The sequence below is a fragment of the Ylistrum balloti genome, unplaced genomic scaffold (assembly GCF_031769215.1).
Source record: "Ylistrum balloti isolate Yb309-2 unplaced genomic scaffold, AGI_CSIRO_Ybal_v1 Utg369830, whole genome shotgun sequence".
Lineage (NCBI taxonomy): Eukaryota > Metazoa > Mollusca > Bivalvia > Pectinida > Pectinidae > Ylistrum > Ylistrum balloti.
Genome location: NW_026781993.1, coordinates 1,326,111 through 1,342,479, shown reverse-complemented (window position 1 = coordinate 1,342,479; position 16,369 = coordinate 1,326,111). Strand labels below are relative to the sequence as shown.

Below are 16,369 nucleotides of genomic sequence, written 5' to 3'. Positions count from 1 at the left end.
TAGGACAGCATCACTTATACTGAGACCAAGAACTGTTAGTTTAACATCAAAATGTGGTAATGTTAATGATATTTTCATAACTGATTTAAACAGAAAGTAAAATAAACTATCTCGTCAAATGAAATTGAGACTCTGAAGAAGATGTTATATAAAATGTTCACACTTCTACACAAATCTTTGAACCAGAAATTAAAGGTTTTTTAAATAGATGATACAAAGATCACAAATTTTACTGAAACATTACTAGACCTAAATAGCATATTAAACTGAATTACACTGCTGACAAAGGGGCCAACCTGAAGACAAACATTACCATGTAGACCCTGTAGGTTAATGATTTAGTGGTTTAGATTTACAATATTGTTCTCGTCAATCACTTAATCATCAAATATTGATTGGTCATTTAATCTCCAAAAATGAGTGCCGATCTCTCAGGATCGTTACATTCTATGATTTCCAAGAGACAAGAAAGAAATATTGCACATATAAGGTGATTACAGGAACAATGTTTCAAATAGATCCTGCCAAGATCAACATCAAAATGACATTTTTGTATATAAAAGAAATATTCACTATATCTTAAGTATTTTGATTGCTTTGCCAAATCATAACATCAATGACAGTTCATGTTGTATGCGCAGTGGAAATCCCATTTGTTGATATTGCTAGGACAAAATTTCATGCTCACAGAGCATACCATATTTTCGAGGTTATAAGCCTCGGCTGTTTTCCTTGGCAGTCAGGCATGCAGCTTATACGCAGGTGTGGTTTATGTGTGGATGAAAAAAAAATCGGCAAGTAAAAAAAAACAAAACTAAATGAAGCATACTGTCTGGACATCGGTTCAAGACTGTTATGTATTTCCGAACCGCCATTTTGTCGAAGTGTATCACAAGCACTATTGACCTGCGTGACCTTGTACCCTGATAACTTTGGTAGCTGTAACAATTCATCCGTCCAGAAAGACATAAAAAATTGTGATTTAAACCAAGGATACCAGTGCACCAGTATGAGACATCAGTACCATTGTCTAGAGCCGTCATTTGCAATCATATACAGGATGATTTTAAGATTGATATAACAATAACATTCCCATGGATTTAATTAATCATATCTTTTAATATAAATCACAATAACGTCTTCTGAACTTTCATGGTGGCTTCAGAAGCCATAGCGGAAGTAAATGATAACCTGTTGCATCCTGGGATCAATAGGTCATTGGGTCAAATTCTAGAACAACCACCATGCTTCTTTACAATGAGAATGGCTTCCTGTAAATTACATGAAATAATATGAGACTATAAGAATTTTGTCAGCATGCAAGGGCCTTAGCTAATTTTTAATAGTACAGACACCGATGGAGATATTGTTTAGTAAACTGTACATAATGTCTGGCCCTATTTCTGTGTGTAGACAACCTTTGGAGATTTTATAATTGCTATTTCACATTTTTGAAACATGTCAATGAAATAAAGGATTATCTGTGTGTGATTCCTTTACAAACTTACATTAAATGTTCACATGGACAATCTTGATAAATTGGCTTCTGTTGTCTGTTATATCAATGAACTTTGGTCAACATATTGGTGTCCTCATCATAAGAAAGGTGTGGCTTATATTCCGGTATGTCTTATATGTCGATCAAATAAAAAAATCACTAAAAACCAGTCCTGCGACTTATACTCATAGTTTACAGACTGGTTTACAGGCTGGTTTACAGGCTGGTTTACAGGCTGGTTTACAGACTGGTTTACAGACTGGTTTACAGGCTGGTTTACAGGCTGGTTTACAGACTGGTTTACAGGCTGGTTTACAGGCTGGTTTACAGACTGGTTTACAGACTGGTTTACAGGCTGGTTTACAGGCTGGTTTACAGGCTGGTTTACAGGCTGGTTTACAGGTTTACAGACTGGTTTACAGACTGGTTTACAGGCCCGAAAATATGGTAAATATGAAAGAAAAATAACTGTAACAAATTAAAATTGTAATAGGCATGGTTGCATTGATCTTTAAGGGGAAAAATCAAACAAATCCATATTATGTAATAGGCAAATAACACACACTACGAAGGAAGATAAATGAAACAAAAATCACACTGTGCATTACAGCAATAATGGTTATGTCACATATTCTTTCACTGGATAATTTTCAGGATCTAAACCCTCAATATACTTATAAATTGCCAAAGCGTTGCCATGACAATCATTCTGACCCTAGCCCATATGATGGCTATCTTGCCTGTTAAGAGAGTTGATTGTCCACTTCATTTTTTGAAGGAAGGAGGGGGGGGGAGAAATATCTAAATCTCTTGTTAAATGAGATAAAGTATCATTTTACAGTAACCCCTCTTTTAGTCATACTTGTCAAGGAATTAGTAAATGGTTAGTGTCAATACTGTGACGGAGAAAAGTTACCAGGTTAATATAATTAAGATAAATAGGAAAATTTAAATGTAGATGAAAAATGCTTGATATCAAGGTTAATTACCCTGAGGAAGCTTACTACAGGTTGATCTTTAGACAATACCATGCCTTAAACCACAACAGTGCAAACTGCCCAAACAAAACCCCACATCTCATGATAAATTCATGACTAAAAACTTTGTGGCTACATGTACAATATAAAACAACAAGTTTCGAATTACCCACATCAAAGGAAGGTACATTCAGTTTTCATGATGGTGAATTTTTTGTTTGTTTGTTGCGATCATGATTGATGTCATAAAATGTTTTTAAAAGGAAACAGATATACTTGAGGCTTACCAGTCAATAACAGTACAACCCAGGTAATGTTCTTAAAACCCTATTACCCTAGGTACTCACTTTGTTGTTCCTAGCGATATTACTACTGTGTTTAGCCATTTTTTCCCCCCAAATTTTCACAAATTATCACCACTAAATCAAGCACTGTTGCAGTAAATAAACTGTCTTTAAAACTTTGGGAAATTTAAAATAAAAACTGAAGTTGTACTAATGCTCAAAGACATAAAAGCCTTCGACTTCCAGTGTTTTGACCTATTCATTGGGTATTAAGCCCGCCCATATCCATATAGCATGTTGTTAGGGTAGCAATGTCATGTAATAAACATACCCCCGTACTCTGAGATAAGTCAACAGTTATGCATTGCACCCTTCCCTCACATCCATCCTGCCAAGCTTATCGCAGTAAAGATAAACATGCATATAAACAAGTATTAAAATATACATAGAATTTAGGTATTAACGCCCCCGGCCCTACTAAAGGATATACCGCATATCATGATATTTTCGCCGTTGTACCACTATACACAAATTTGCCTCATATTCATTTAATCCTCTGAGGAAAATATACAAGGATTAACATAAAAAGTGTAACATAGTTTCACTCCATTTAAAATATACCCTCCCTTTTCATGCATAAAAAGGAAAAAAGTTCAACTGTGGTGAAAATTTCCCAGTATACAGTATACTGTTTACCTAAAAGGACCAGGGTTACTTTTTAGGTTGAAAATTAGGTTGAAAATGGTAAACAGCTAGATTAGCCACACTTGGAATTTGTTTGAACGTAATATTACACCAAGAAATTCCTGAAACAGAAAACAGTCCTTGACATTCAGTGTTATAATAATCTGTTGTAATGCTTATTATCATGTAATGACAACTTTGAAAGCAACCAGACAAAGAATCCATGCACATCCCCAGCGGTCTGTTTTACACTCAACACCGCTAGACCTTGTAAATTGTTCTGCATGATCATCGGAATCTCAATTATTTAATTATCAAACAAATCTCGTATTTAAAGCCTATCACAAGCCACAGTGTGTCTGATAGATGACATGATGTTTAAAGTAATTCAATTTCACAATAGATAGATTTAATGTCCTTCACGCAGTCATACAAAACAGAAATAAATAATTGTATCCTTTGACGTTTAAATATTTTTCATTGTAATAATAGATATTTCAATTGCTGCTTTGTAAATTTTGATAAACATAATCTTTTCAAGTGACAAAAGCCCAATTTACATTGTAAAGCCATTCAGTGACCCATTTGGCATTAAACATGACTATTTAAGTCTTCACCATGAAAAGCTTCATAAATTCCCTTCAATATGTTCATCACTTCATTAAGTTTATTATTTATCTCAACACCTCCTTATCCTTAATATTTCTATCCCTCACTACAATATAAAATCTCTCTTAATATTTGAAAAAAAATGTTTAACAATTTTCAAAATAAATTCAGCCATATACATAATGAAATAACACAAAAATTAAACTGCAGACCATGAAATTTCAGTCGTTGGTAATCGAGTTGTGATGAGGAAGAATTTCACGTAAAAATATCAGTCTACTAGTAATGTTAAAATCAAAGACTTAAAATCTTCACTGCTCTTTTAATTACCATTCTACGGGTATCTATTGAATGAGTTTGTGAGTACCATCATATTAAAACCAGTAGCTTTAAGTAATATACAACCATAATTCCTGTTCAAAAAATCTTTAATAAGAAAAGGAGATATCTTGAAAATTTCTTCTGGCAGCTCTTTATAACATAGTAAATCTCCAAACCAGTAAACAGGTTCAAAATGGTGAAAAGGTAAACAATTATCACCATCAAACTGAAGAACGAAAGACTGCATAACTTGAAAGGGCATGAACTCTCTATTTACTAGACCCCCTCATGGTTGATCAATAACATAAAGAATTTACATAAATTTTCCGTACCAAATATCGTTCAGTATAAAGTACCATCTGACCTACAAAGTCTTCTAATGTATTGTTGATGGATTCAAATTCTACAGAAACTATTTGATTAAAGTTTTTGTTCCTAATCTACGTTACACATCCTTCAGATCTTTCCCGTAATTAATCAACAAGAGAGGAGAGAGCATGGAAATGAAGGTCTTGTACAGGTCTTTGATAAACTCGTTTGTACACCTGGACACTGAAAAATGTGCTGACCCTACCCAATGTCCGGTCTTGATAAGGAACAAAACGCTACGGACATTCTCTTCTACCATGTGTATAATCTAGAGGCAAGGTTATAATAGGCGACAACATAAATCAAATGCTATCCTATGAATATTTCACAATAATTTGGCTTAAGGATGTATGCTACCTTAGTGTATTATGTACATTCCTTCAAAAGGCGTTACACATTAAAACTCCATAAAATATCAACTGACCTTAGATTCTGACTTTGCTGATCAATGATGAAATAGTCAAAGATAAACAAGAAACCAGTATTTATAAGATTTCACTATTTCTGATATTATTACAAATTATCAATTATTTTTAAGATTATCTGCTTGTTTGCTAGGTTTACTGCCCTGTAATACAGCCAGAGTCATTTTGAGGTAGAGGTCTTGTTGCAGTAGTTGGTCCTTCTTCAATGAACAACATACGGAAGACCCATTGCATGTTGTCAAAAGCAATAAGGGTATAATGTCTTGCCCAAGGACACAACCATGTAAGTACAGACAAGTCTCTGTTTCTCAGCTTCATGAAAAACACAAACTGCCTCAGCCAGGATCCAGAATCAAACCATGTACCTCAGATCTTCACATTAGTGTATGTAGGTCTAGGCTCTGACTGAGATATCCTGATACCAAACCAATCCAGATGTAGTGTACATGTTTTATTTGTATATTTGTGAGTTGCTCTTTCTAAACACAGGAAAAGAATTAAACAAGTACAGTTTCCTTTGAATAGCATAACCTCTCTCCTGAGGTAGAAGTAGAACAACAAACATGCACAAAAGGCCTGTAACATGTACATGTTCCCTGGTTCTAAACGTAACAGTGAAAATAAATTTGAGAATAGTGACATTAACTTATGCATTGAAGTTTGTTTTGGAATTGACTTCTACAATTTTCATGAAGAATCTGTTTAGCCAATTTGTCAACATAGAATTTTTTATAATTATACTCAACTCCAAAGAACAAGCGATCACGACATCAATTTAGTCAAATCACGTCATTCAAAAATAAGTTTAGATTTTAAAATTTAAAAAAAGTCGACCTAAGCTCAAATATGAAGAGTTAAAACTGGCTCAGAGAAATAAAATTCAAGGAAACCATCTTGGGTTTCTTTGTTGACCTAAATAATCTTCTCGTATTGAACTTGTAAAATACCTGATTACCAATAACATTGCCTGAATGATAAGTTTCATAATAATTAAATTCAATCTAGTCTGAAAATATATAAGTTTACTAAGTATTATTATTTTTCTCCTGTTTTTTTTTTTTTGCATTTAAGTATTTTCACTTTTGTGTTGATTGACAATGGTTACTTCTATCTTCTCCCTGTATTATATCATAAATCAGACCTCCTGTTGACAGATGGTACTTTTAACAAAGCTTGTTATCTGTCAAGGCAATCTTGACTAAGGTTAATAATTCATTCATTAAGCGTGATCTTTTAAAAACCATTTCCTGGTTGATATGTAAAATGAACAGTAAAAGCACTTTGAAGACATGCCTATGCGATGAGTCTTTTCAGCACACCCCGTACATGTACACAAATAAAAGTCAGGAGAATGTGCATGGTGACGTAAGTCAACTTTACAGGAATGTGCGATCATCTTAAATCTTTTGAAAAGTTCACTGTCGCAAGTTCAATAAAAAGACACTTGTTTTTCTGACTTCAAATCTTAGTGTGGGCAAATGAAATATGTTAACTGCCTGTGTCCTGGTGGAAATTTATTTGCGGTAAACTATGTACCTTGACTGTGACGAGATCGGTGCAGACTTGAAATATAATTGGAAGTTGATTATTAGCATATACATCAACAAAGAAGATAAATGTATCTTTTTATCCTGCCTGCATGCATCAATAACTAAATTCAGTCAAGACTAAAACTTATGGTTGGATAATACCACATATTCTTAATGGGATTTTATTTTCTGCATACTAATGACGACAAAATACTTAATATCCTGTCCTTGTCTGCATGAAATTAAATCTTTTCAGGTAAAACATGCATGAAAACTGCCTCAGTAACTTTGGAGGAATAGCCTTTTAACCTTGTGAATATATCTCGCTATGATAACACTAAACTATCACCATGGTTACCTGATTATATTTCAATCAGGCATAGAATATCACCACAGCTACACTAAACAATCACCAATATATATCATAGCATGATTCTAATCAATTTCAATAATTCTTTTCAGACTTGGAACTATCACCATGACTATCTTGTCTTGTTTTCATTCAGCAACGAAACTATCAACATGGCTACCTAATAATTGATTTATCTGGAAAAATAACCATTATCATGGTTACATAGTCACTGTTTTAGTCTGGCAATAGAACCATCACCATGGTTACCCAGTCATCGTTCTAAATCAGCAATATAACCTTCATGATGGTGATAACTATCACCATGGTTACCCAGTCATCATTCTAATTCTAATACAACCATCATGATGATTACCAAATCATTTGGTTTTGATTTGAATATAGAACCACCACCATCGTTACCTTGTAACTGTTTTTAAGATCTAGGTTAATCACATGACACTGTAGGAAAAGTTCCTGTGAAATGATCACCAAATCACCATTTTTCTTCAGAGAACTACCCGAAATAGTAGATCCAATTACAACTGATTCAGAATATCAAATTGTCAGTCTGATACTATAAAACATGTCTGGTGATTATGTTAAGGTAATAAATCATTCACAAGGTTGTCTGATCTTTTTTCACTTTATCAATGAACAGGAGAGAGTCTTTTGATTTAAAAAAAAAATGCCAATGTCTTGAAATCAGATCTCGAAATAGCAGTAATGCTTTTCTGTATCTTTGTCCCTCCATTCTGTAGTCACCATGGCGATGTCAACACCAGATAAGCAGGTATAATTAATGTAAAACCACTAGTATCTGCGATGTAACATGATCAAAAGACTTTAAGACACTTCTGTAATCAATTCAGTATCTGCTTTAAAAAAATTTCCCATTGATAACATAAAGTAGAGATTTGTGTTTTATAAAACTGCCAACAGTAACAAGGCAGAGTTATATACCTTGTTGCTTAGCTCAATGCCTCTTTGAAATCTTTCAGAAAAAGATTATGATTGACCTCAAAACCTTTTATGTTTCCTGTTTTTGTTGGATATTTTTGCCAGGAAAGTCCAAATTGCATTTTTTTAAAGTCAAAGATTTAGAAGGTTTTCATAACATTCTTCAGGAAGATCAGAACAGCATGATGAGCTTTAGTCATTTAGGACTTGATATTGGTACCTTCAAAATCACTGAATTTGTTACATTTAAGTGTTATTTTGATGGTGAGTGCAGAACAGATCAAAGCCAATAGCCCTGCACTACACACTTGATATTCTATGCCATTCAAACATGTTTTTACTTTGCATTTCAAAATATGTATCATATGTAAGTGTGTCCGAATCAAATTTATCAAAACCAACTCAGTAAACCTAAACCTGACTTTAACACTCAAGGCTAAACATTACTCCTTTAAAACTATTGAATTTTTTTCTGGGAGACTTTTACAATGTTCAATGGCTGTAACACAATCACTCTCTGATACAAACTCTCCAGGTCTTTTGTCCACTAGTGTCAGGAGACTTAAAAAAGCCAAAATGAACATTCCTGAAATTTCTTCAAATCCATTCACTTGTACTAAATATAGTCATTTTCTAAGATTGTGTGTGAAACTGCTCTCGCCCTCAATATCTATATGATAACAAGGAAAGTTCATCAGCAGTATTTTTGCATGTTAACTTTCAGAAAGATGAAAACAAGAGGTCCATGGGCCTTTGCGGTTGTCTGACTATAAAGACCTATATATGAAAGAGGCCAAATAGGCCTTAAATAAATTGCTCAACTTCTCTACAGCTTACACAGAAGACATTGTTGGTTCGTCAAGACATTTTCTGCAAACTTGACATCATATTCTTTATACATGCATTACACAATTACCATTACTCAGAATGTATTGCTTGTTGAAAAAGCAAGCTACAGGCCGAATAACAAGACCCTTGGCCTTTCGGTTATTGAGAAGAAGTTGCTTAAGCATTTCAACAAATTTGACTCCTGTTACCTTGAAAGTTGGTCCAATATCAGCACTCTGGGCCTTTTGGTTATTGAGAAAAAGCCATTTAAAGATTTTAACATATTTGACCCCTGTGACCTTGAATGTTGGTCCAATATCAGCACTCTGGGCCTTTTGGTTATTGAGAAAAAGCCATTTAAAGATTTTAACATATTTGACCCCTGTGACCTTTCAAGCAGATAATTGTCATTCCTATTAATTAAGAGTTGAATCAACTTTCTGAATTGAAGAAATGATTTCCCAATGTCCATGATATTCTGGACTAAATCTAGTTGAAGTTCATCCAAGCATTAAGAAAGAGTAGCATTTTGAAGCAAAATATTGACTAACATTCCTATTTTTGGCCCTGCCCCCAAGTCCCTAGGGGTCAAATAAATTTTCTGAAGACCAAAAATGATTCTCTAATCTCAATGATGCATCTGACAAATTTGGTTCAAATCCATCCAGGTAGGAAAGAGGAATCAGACTTTAAAGAAAAACTTTACACACGACTCACGGCGGACTGCGCACGATGACGATTAAAAATATTGGTTAAGAACTCCAAACTACTCATGTAGAATGAAACCAGTGGGGTTTACATTGCAGACTAAGCCTGCAGAAAAATACTGATAGTTAGTTTCTTGATTTATATATTCAAATGATTCAAACACCTGGACTGTGATAAACAGGAAAAGTCAACGTTAGAAATTTAAACAAATTTTAAATTTGTAGTTTCATCCTTCTCTCACATGTCTGAAAGTACAATTGTCAGTCATTGATACACTGTGCATCAATTATATCCTTCTCTTTTCCAAAATAATTGGTTGTCAAGGTAACATAAACTTTGTATAGCAATGCACCTTCTGACATATTGTATTTACATGTGTACAATTGTACATGTTATTGGTTGATTACAATATACTGAACTTTGACCTTTTACACTGGTCTGTGCATCAAAGTCAAACCTTTTTTTCCCAAGGTGACAATCCCTGAATCAACATCTGATAACGTCCCAACACTGGCCGCCGTAGACATACAATTAGCGATTCCCAGAGTATGGCGCTGATAAACTGATCCTTGGGAGATGTTTAATTATTCATACATTTATCGTTTGTTTTAGGAGAAGAAAGATTTCATGGATTTAAACGGGGGAATACAATGTAATCAACATAAGATAATCAATTTCTCATCTTTCTTCCAACATTCTACTTCTACTATGAACAGTATCATCATAGGGCTAAAGAATATTGGTAAAACTAAACTAACTTTTCAAGTCCCAGCATATGTTTGTTGGCTACAACACTGTTGATATTAATAGTAAAACCAGTATCTATCAACCACAATCTCTGACAGAGAAGACAGTTGCTAAAGACTTACACAGATATTTCTATAAACAGTAAAAGTGACCTTGATCCGAGACAAAATCTATGAAAAGATTTTCTGTAAATGAAAAAAAAGGAGAAGATAAACACTTTCTTTAAATTGTGTTACACAAGGAGTGACCTTGACCTTGACACTAGAACATTTTCTCTTACTAAGTTGCTCACACCAACACAAGCTTGATCATATCACCAACACAAGAAAAGCTGGACCTGTTCCTGTATCTACATTAGCATGCATTTATATATAAAGTAAAATATTCCAAAATTAATCAGAATATATAAAAATGGTTTGCTAAAATCGACGAGAATGACTCAAGTGGCAGCAAAATCAACAAGAATGTCTCAAATGACAGTTGTTTCAACACGAGATATTAGAGAACTCACTCTGATATAGCCCGCTGGGATAGATCTTCTAGGTCTGTGCAGTCGAACAGGTGAGCCTCAGTCAATTGAAAGCTGTTCCTGCACGTCTGCAGGTAAACATTAATGTTGTCCTGGTGAAAAAAAAAAAGAGAAAATTTATGTCGTATGTTGGCTTTTTTAAAACCGGTCGCGGAATACTTAACTGGTATAATGTAGTCTTGGTCACAATGATGCATATCTGTGTTATCTATACACGTATCACATTTGGGTAATATATATAAAATTCTACAGTATGTATAACAATAATGTTGGGATTGTACACATCCTAATCACAATACAACATCGATTAAGATATTCAATAATTTCATATATCTATAATGTTACAATACTTTTTATGGCTAATATCATAAGTAATAATGGGAAATAATTTAACATTTCATACATCTATAATCTAGCAACACTCATGTTATTGGGACAAAAGTTTATGTTTAGCTACTAAAGTTGTGACATAAAACTTAACATTATCAAATGAGTTTGCCACAAACGGCTGCTACAAGTTGAACAGCTGTCGACTACGTTTAGTGACAACTGTCTTGCTAGTATCATGCAAACACACATTTTCCTAAAGATCACATCTGCAGAGACAAGAGAACTACCTCTCCTGGTTTGCCAGTTCTAAAGAAAAATGCAGGTACATAGTATAAGACAAATCAGTCTGACAGAACTGGCAACAGTCTATAATTTAAACATGTACATACCTGGTAGGTTCAACATAAACATCAATATTTAATACATAATTCCAAGGAACAACTTAGATAATACCAGCCCTAAGATTAATCAGAAAACTTTGGTGGGGATCTGAGATGTTTCAGTCAAGTCTCTTAATCTGTTGTGTTTTAATATTTAAGACTGTTGATCACGTTTTATTTCTGAATACTGCATGTAACAAACTGAAAGCTACTTATGGTTTTTCTTTTTTTCTGTAATCATATGTTTTCTGTAGAAAAATGGCTATGTATCTGAAATGCAAAAGGGGGCAACACATTGGCTCAGTTGGAAGAACATTGGCAAGACACTTAAATCTATGCAATGGGGCCTCCTGTATGCTATTCTGTGATGCAATCGCCACCTATACCCCCCCCCCCCCCTGCCCCCCACCCCCCCCCCCCCCCCCCCCACCCCACCCCGCCATAATGCCCTTGTTAATATCAACATTACAATGCACATGAGATGTGACATCTACTGTTATACTGAAACCCTGTTGAATTGTCACCCCTGTTTATAGCGCCATAAATGGCACAGTACAGAGGGTGGCAGTAGAATTGGGGAATATTGTATATCAAATAAATAAAAATTCAAGCATAAAGTCACTTATCATTTATATATAAGTTTTATTTGATAATTACTTTAATAAGATATTTATCAATTATTTATTACTGGAGAGCTTATAAAGCAGGCAGAGTTGAACACACTTTAAATATAATTCCCCTTTGTGATGACTAGATCATATCAAACACAGATTCAATGTCTTGTAATTACACAGTATAACAAACCAATCTCCTATTTCCCTGACAAACTGTATATAATGTTATGACGATGGACGTATTTCCTCTAAAACAAACATCCTCATTTTTATCGAGATCAAGTAAGCGGCAGAGAATAACAACAACTCAAAACAGATAAACCTCATTTCATGTCAATCTAAAACAACCTCAACACTGGAAACCCAAAAGGGATGAAAGGGGAACACCTGGAGTCTTCACAATAACAACATCCACCACACCAACAACATACAAAAAATCAAAATGGGAACACCTGGAGTCTTCACAATAACAACATCCAACACACCAGCAACACCAAAACCTAAACAGGGAACACTTGGAGTCTTCAAAATAACAACATCCACCACACCAACAACATACAAAAAATCAAAATGGGAACATCTGGAGTCTTCACACCAGCAACATCGAAAACCCAAACAGGGAACATCTGGAGTCTTCAAAATAACAACATCCACCACACCAACAACATACAAAAAATCAAAATGGGAACACCTGGAGTCTTCACACCAGCAACATCGAAAACACAAACAGGGAACACCTGGAGTCTTCACACCAGCAACATCGAAAACCCAAACAGGGAACACCTGGAGTCTTCACACCAGCAACATCGAAAACCCAAACAGGGAACACCTGGAGTCTTCACACCAGCAACATCGAAAACTCAAACAGGGAACACCTGGAGTCTTCACACCAGCAACATCGAAAACCCAAACAGGGAACATCAGGAGTCTTCAAAATAACAATATCCACCACACCAACAACATACAAAAAAACAAAACAGGGAACACCTGGAGTCTTCACACCAGCAACATCCAACACACCAGCAACACCAAAACCCAAACAGGGAACACCTGGAGTCTTCATACCACAACTAGCAACATCAAAACCCAAACAGGGAACACCTGGAGTCTTCATACCAGCAACATTGAAAACCCAAACAGGGAACACCTGGAGTCTTCATACCAGTAACACCGAAAACCCAAACAGGAAACACCTGGAGGCTTCATACCAGCAACATCAAAACTCAAACAGGGAACACCTGGAGTCTTCACACCAGCAACACCGAAAACCCAAATAGGGAACACCTGGAGTCTTCAAAATAACAACATCCACCACACCAACAACATACAAAAAATCAAAATGGGAACACCTGGAGTCTTCACACCAGCAACATCCAACACACCAGCAACACCAAAACCCAAACAGGGAACACCTGGAGTCTTCACAACAACAACATCCAACACACCAGCAACACCAAAACCCAAACAGGGAACACCTGGTGTCTTCACAATAACAACATCCACCACACCAACAACATACAAAAAATCAAAATGGGAACACATGGAGTCTTCACACTAGCAACATCCAACACACCAGCAACACCAAAACCCAAACAGGGAACACCTGGAGTCTTCATACCACAAACAGCAACATCAAAACCCAAACAGGGAACACCTGGAGTCTTCATACCAGCAACATTGAAACAGCGACATCAAAACTCAAACAGGGAACGCCTGGAGTCTTCACACCAGCAACACCGAAAACCCAAAAGGGAACACCTGGTAGGAGTTTACATACCAGCACATACCTCCATTTTTTTTTTTTTAACATTCTGATAGAATAGTGTCAAAACAGCTCACATTTGCAAGTTATTAATAGATCTAGTTTCAATATTATCTTAACAGTATGGTTCGACTAGGTGTAACACATCTTTAAACTGTCAGGTACATGTAATGAATTTCAGTCCATATGATGAACTGCCACCTGCAGGAGCCATATTCATATAAGCTTCAATTCTCTGCTCTCAGCGATACACTTGTGACATTCCAATATCATTTATATACCTGTGTATACAGGTATGCAATGGATCAGGTGTCAATCATGATTAGCTCTCAATATTATCTATATACCTGTGTGTACAGGTACGGTCAAATCAGGTGTCAATCAGCTTTAAATTAAGCAAACATAGTTACTGTATGGAAAAGTTGGTGTAGAGCTACAGTAATCTCTGGATGGTGGGCTTATTTACATTTTTTCAAATTGTATGTTACCTTCTGTTTTTCATACTTATATTGATTGCTATTTTTTTCCTTCCTTAATATGGATATGACAAATGTAACAATCTAAGCTTTTCAAATAAATAGGTAGGCAGTATGTCTGTGATCATTCTAAAACATAAAGATAATAAACAAGAGATCCCAGAGGGATCTTGGCGCCCACCATTTGAGGATCTTTTTTCAGTTCTTGAAGATTTGTTTATTTTTTTTGTTTGTTACAGGTGTTGCAAATGTTCATGAACTGGTCTTCATTGAATATACTCAATGATGGCACAAGATATTTTTATTAAGCACCTATTAGCAAATATCATTTGAAAGTATTATTAGATAGCAGTCAGTTACAGGTGGATAATGGACAATATGCTTGTGCTGTATTACTGTCGACATCCAAGATGGCTGCCTGTGGGCCACCTTGATTTCAAATCAGTCCAAAAAAGGTACAATGCACAACTAGGGACCAAGGGAAACCAATATCTATGAAATATCAGAAGGATCCATCCAGTACTTCCACAAATATAGCAGTAACAAGATTTTACTCTCAAAATCCAAGATGGCTGCCTGTCAGCCATCTTGATTTCTGATCAGTCCAAAAAGGTATAATGCACAACTTGGAACCAAAGGGAACCTGCATATGAAATTTGAGAAAGATCCATCCAGTACTTTCCAAGAAATAGCGATAACAAACTTTTACATTCAAAATCCAAGATGGCCGCCTGTCTGCCATCTTGAATTCGAATCAGTCCAAAAAAGGTACAATGCACAACTAGGGACCAAGGGGAAACTGCATATGAAATTTGAGAAAGATCCATCCAGTACTTTCCAAGAAATAGCGGTAACAAACTTTTACATCCAAAATCCAAGATGGCCACCTGTCTGCCATCTTGAATTCGAATCAGTCCAAAAAAGGTACAATGCACAACTAGGGACCAAGGGGAACCTGCATATGAAATTTGAGAAAGATCCATCCAGTACTTTTCAAGAAATAGCAGTAACAAACTTTTACATCCAAAATCCAAGATGGCCACCTGTTGGCCATCTTGAATTCGAATCAGTCCAAAAAAGGTACAATGTACAACTAGGAACTAAGGGGAAACTGCATATGAAATTTGAGAAAGATCCATCCAGTACTTTCCAAGAAATAGCAGTAACAAACTTTTACTTCCAAAATCAAAGATGGCTGCCTGTCAGCCAAAAAGGTACAATGCACAACTAGGGACCAAGGGGAAACTGCAAATGAAATTTGAGGAAGATCCATCCAGTGCTTGCTCAGAAATAGCGGTAACAAACTTTTACTTCCAAAACCCAAGATGGCCACCTGTCGGCCATCTTGAATTCGAATCAGTCCAAAAAAGGTACAATGCACAACTAGGGACCAAGGGAAAACTGCATATGAAATTTGAGAAAGATCCATCCAGTACTTTTCCAGAAATAGCGGTAACAAGAATTGTTTACGGACGGATGGACGGACGGACGACGGACCACCGACGCAGGGCGATTTGAATAACCCACCATCTATTAGATAGATGGTGGGCTAATAAATGTAAATTTGTGAGTTAATTCTAAGCAAAAAATATAGATATACTGCACCAGAATATGATCAATTTCATTTTTTTTCTTATTCCTGCCATTTTTTTTTCGTCACATATAAGCTGCACACCCTGATTGCCAAGAGAAAAAGCCACAACTTATAATCTGGAAAACATCGTAGATATATTTTTATAGTTTTTAACAGCTTCTACCTGTCATTGTCTTATTTTCCTTTTTAGAACCTGCCCTAAAGTCACTAGTGGTCGAATAAAAATTTCTGAATTTAAGAAATGATTCCCGACTATCAATGATGATTCAGACCAAATTTTTGTTGAAATACATTAAAGCATTAAAAAGTAGTAGTGTTTTGAAGCAAAATATGGTCTTATTTTCCCTTTTGGAGCCCCGCCCCCAAGTCCCTAGTGGTCGAATCAAATTTCTAATA

General features: G+C 35.5%; 1 protein-coding gene across 1 annotated transcript in view; it reads right to left on the bottom strand.

Annotated features, from left to right (window-relative positions):
• The window catches only part of LOC132545173 (LIM and calponin homology domains-containing protein 1-like), a 79,335-nt gene that overhangs the window by 51,480 nt on the left and 11,486 nt on the right, over positions 1 to 16,369 (bottom strand). Inside the window, exon 4 of the mRNA XM_060208849.1 lies at positions 10,800 to 10,909. Within this exon, the coding sequence (XP_060064832.1) occupies positions 10,800 to 10,909 (110 nt within the window). The remainder of the gene's footprint in view (positions 1 to 10,799; positions 10,910 to 16,369) is intronic.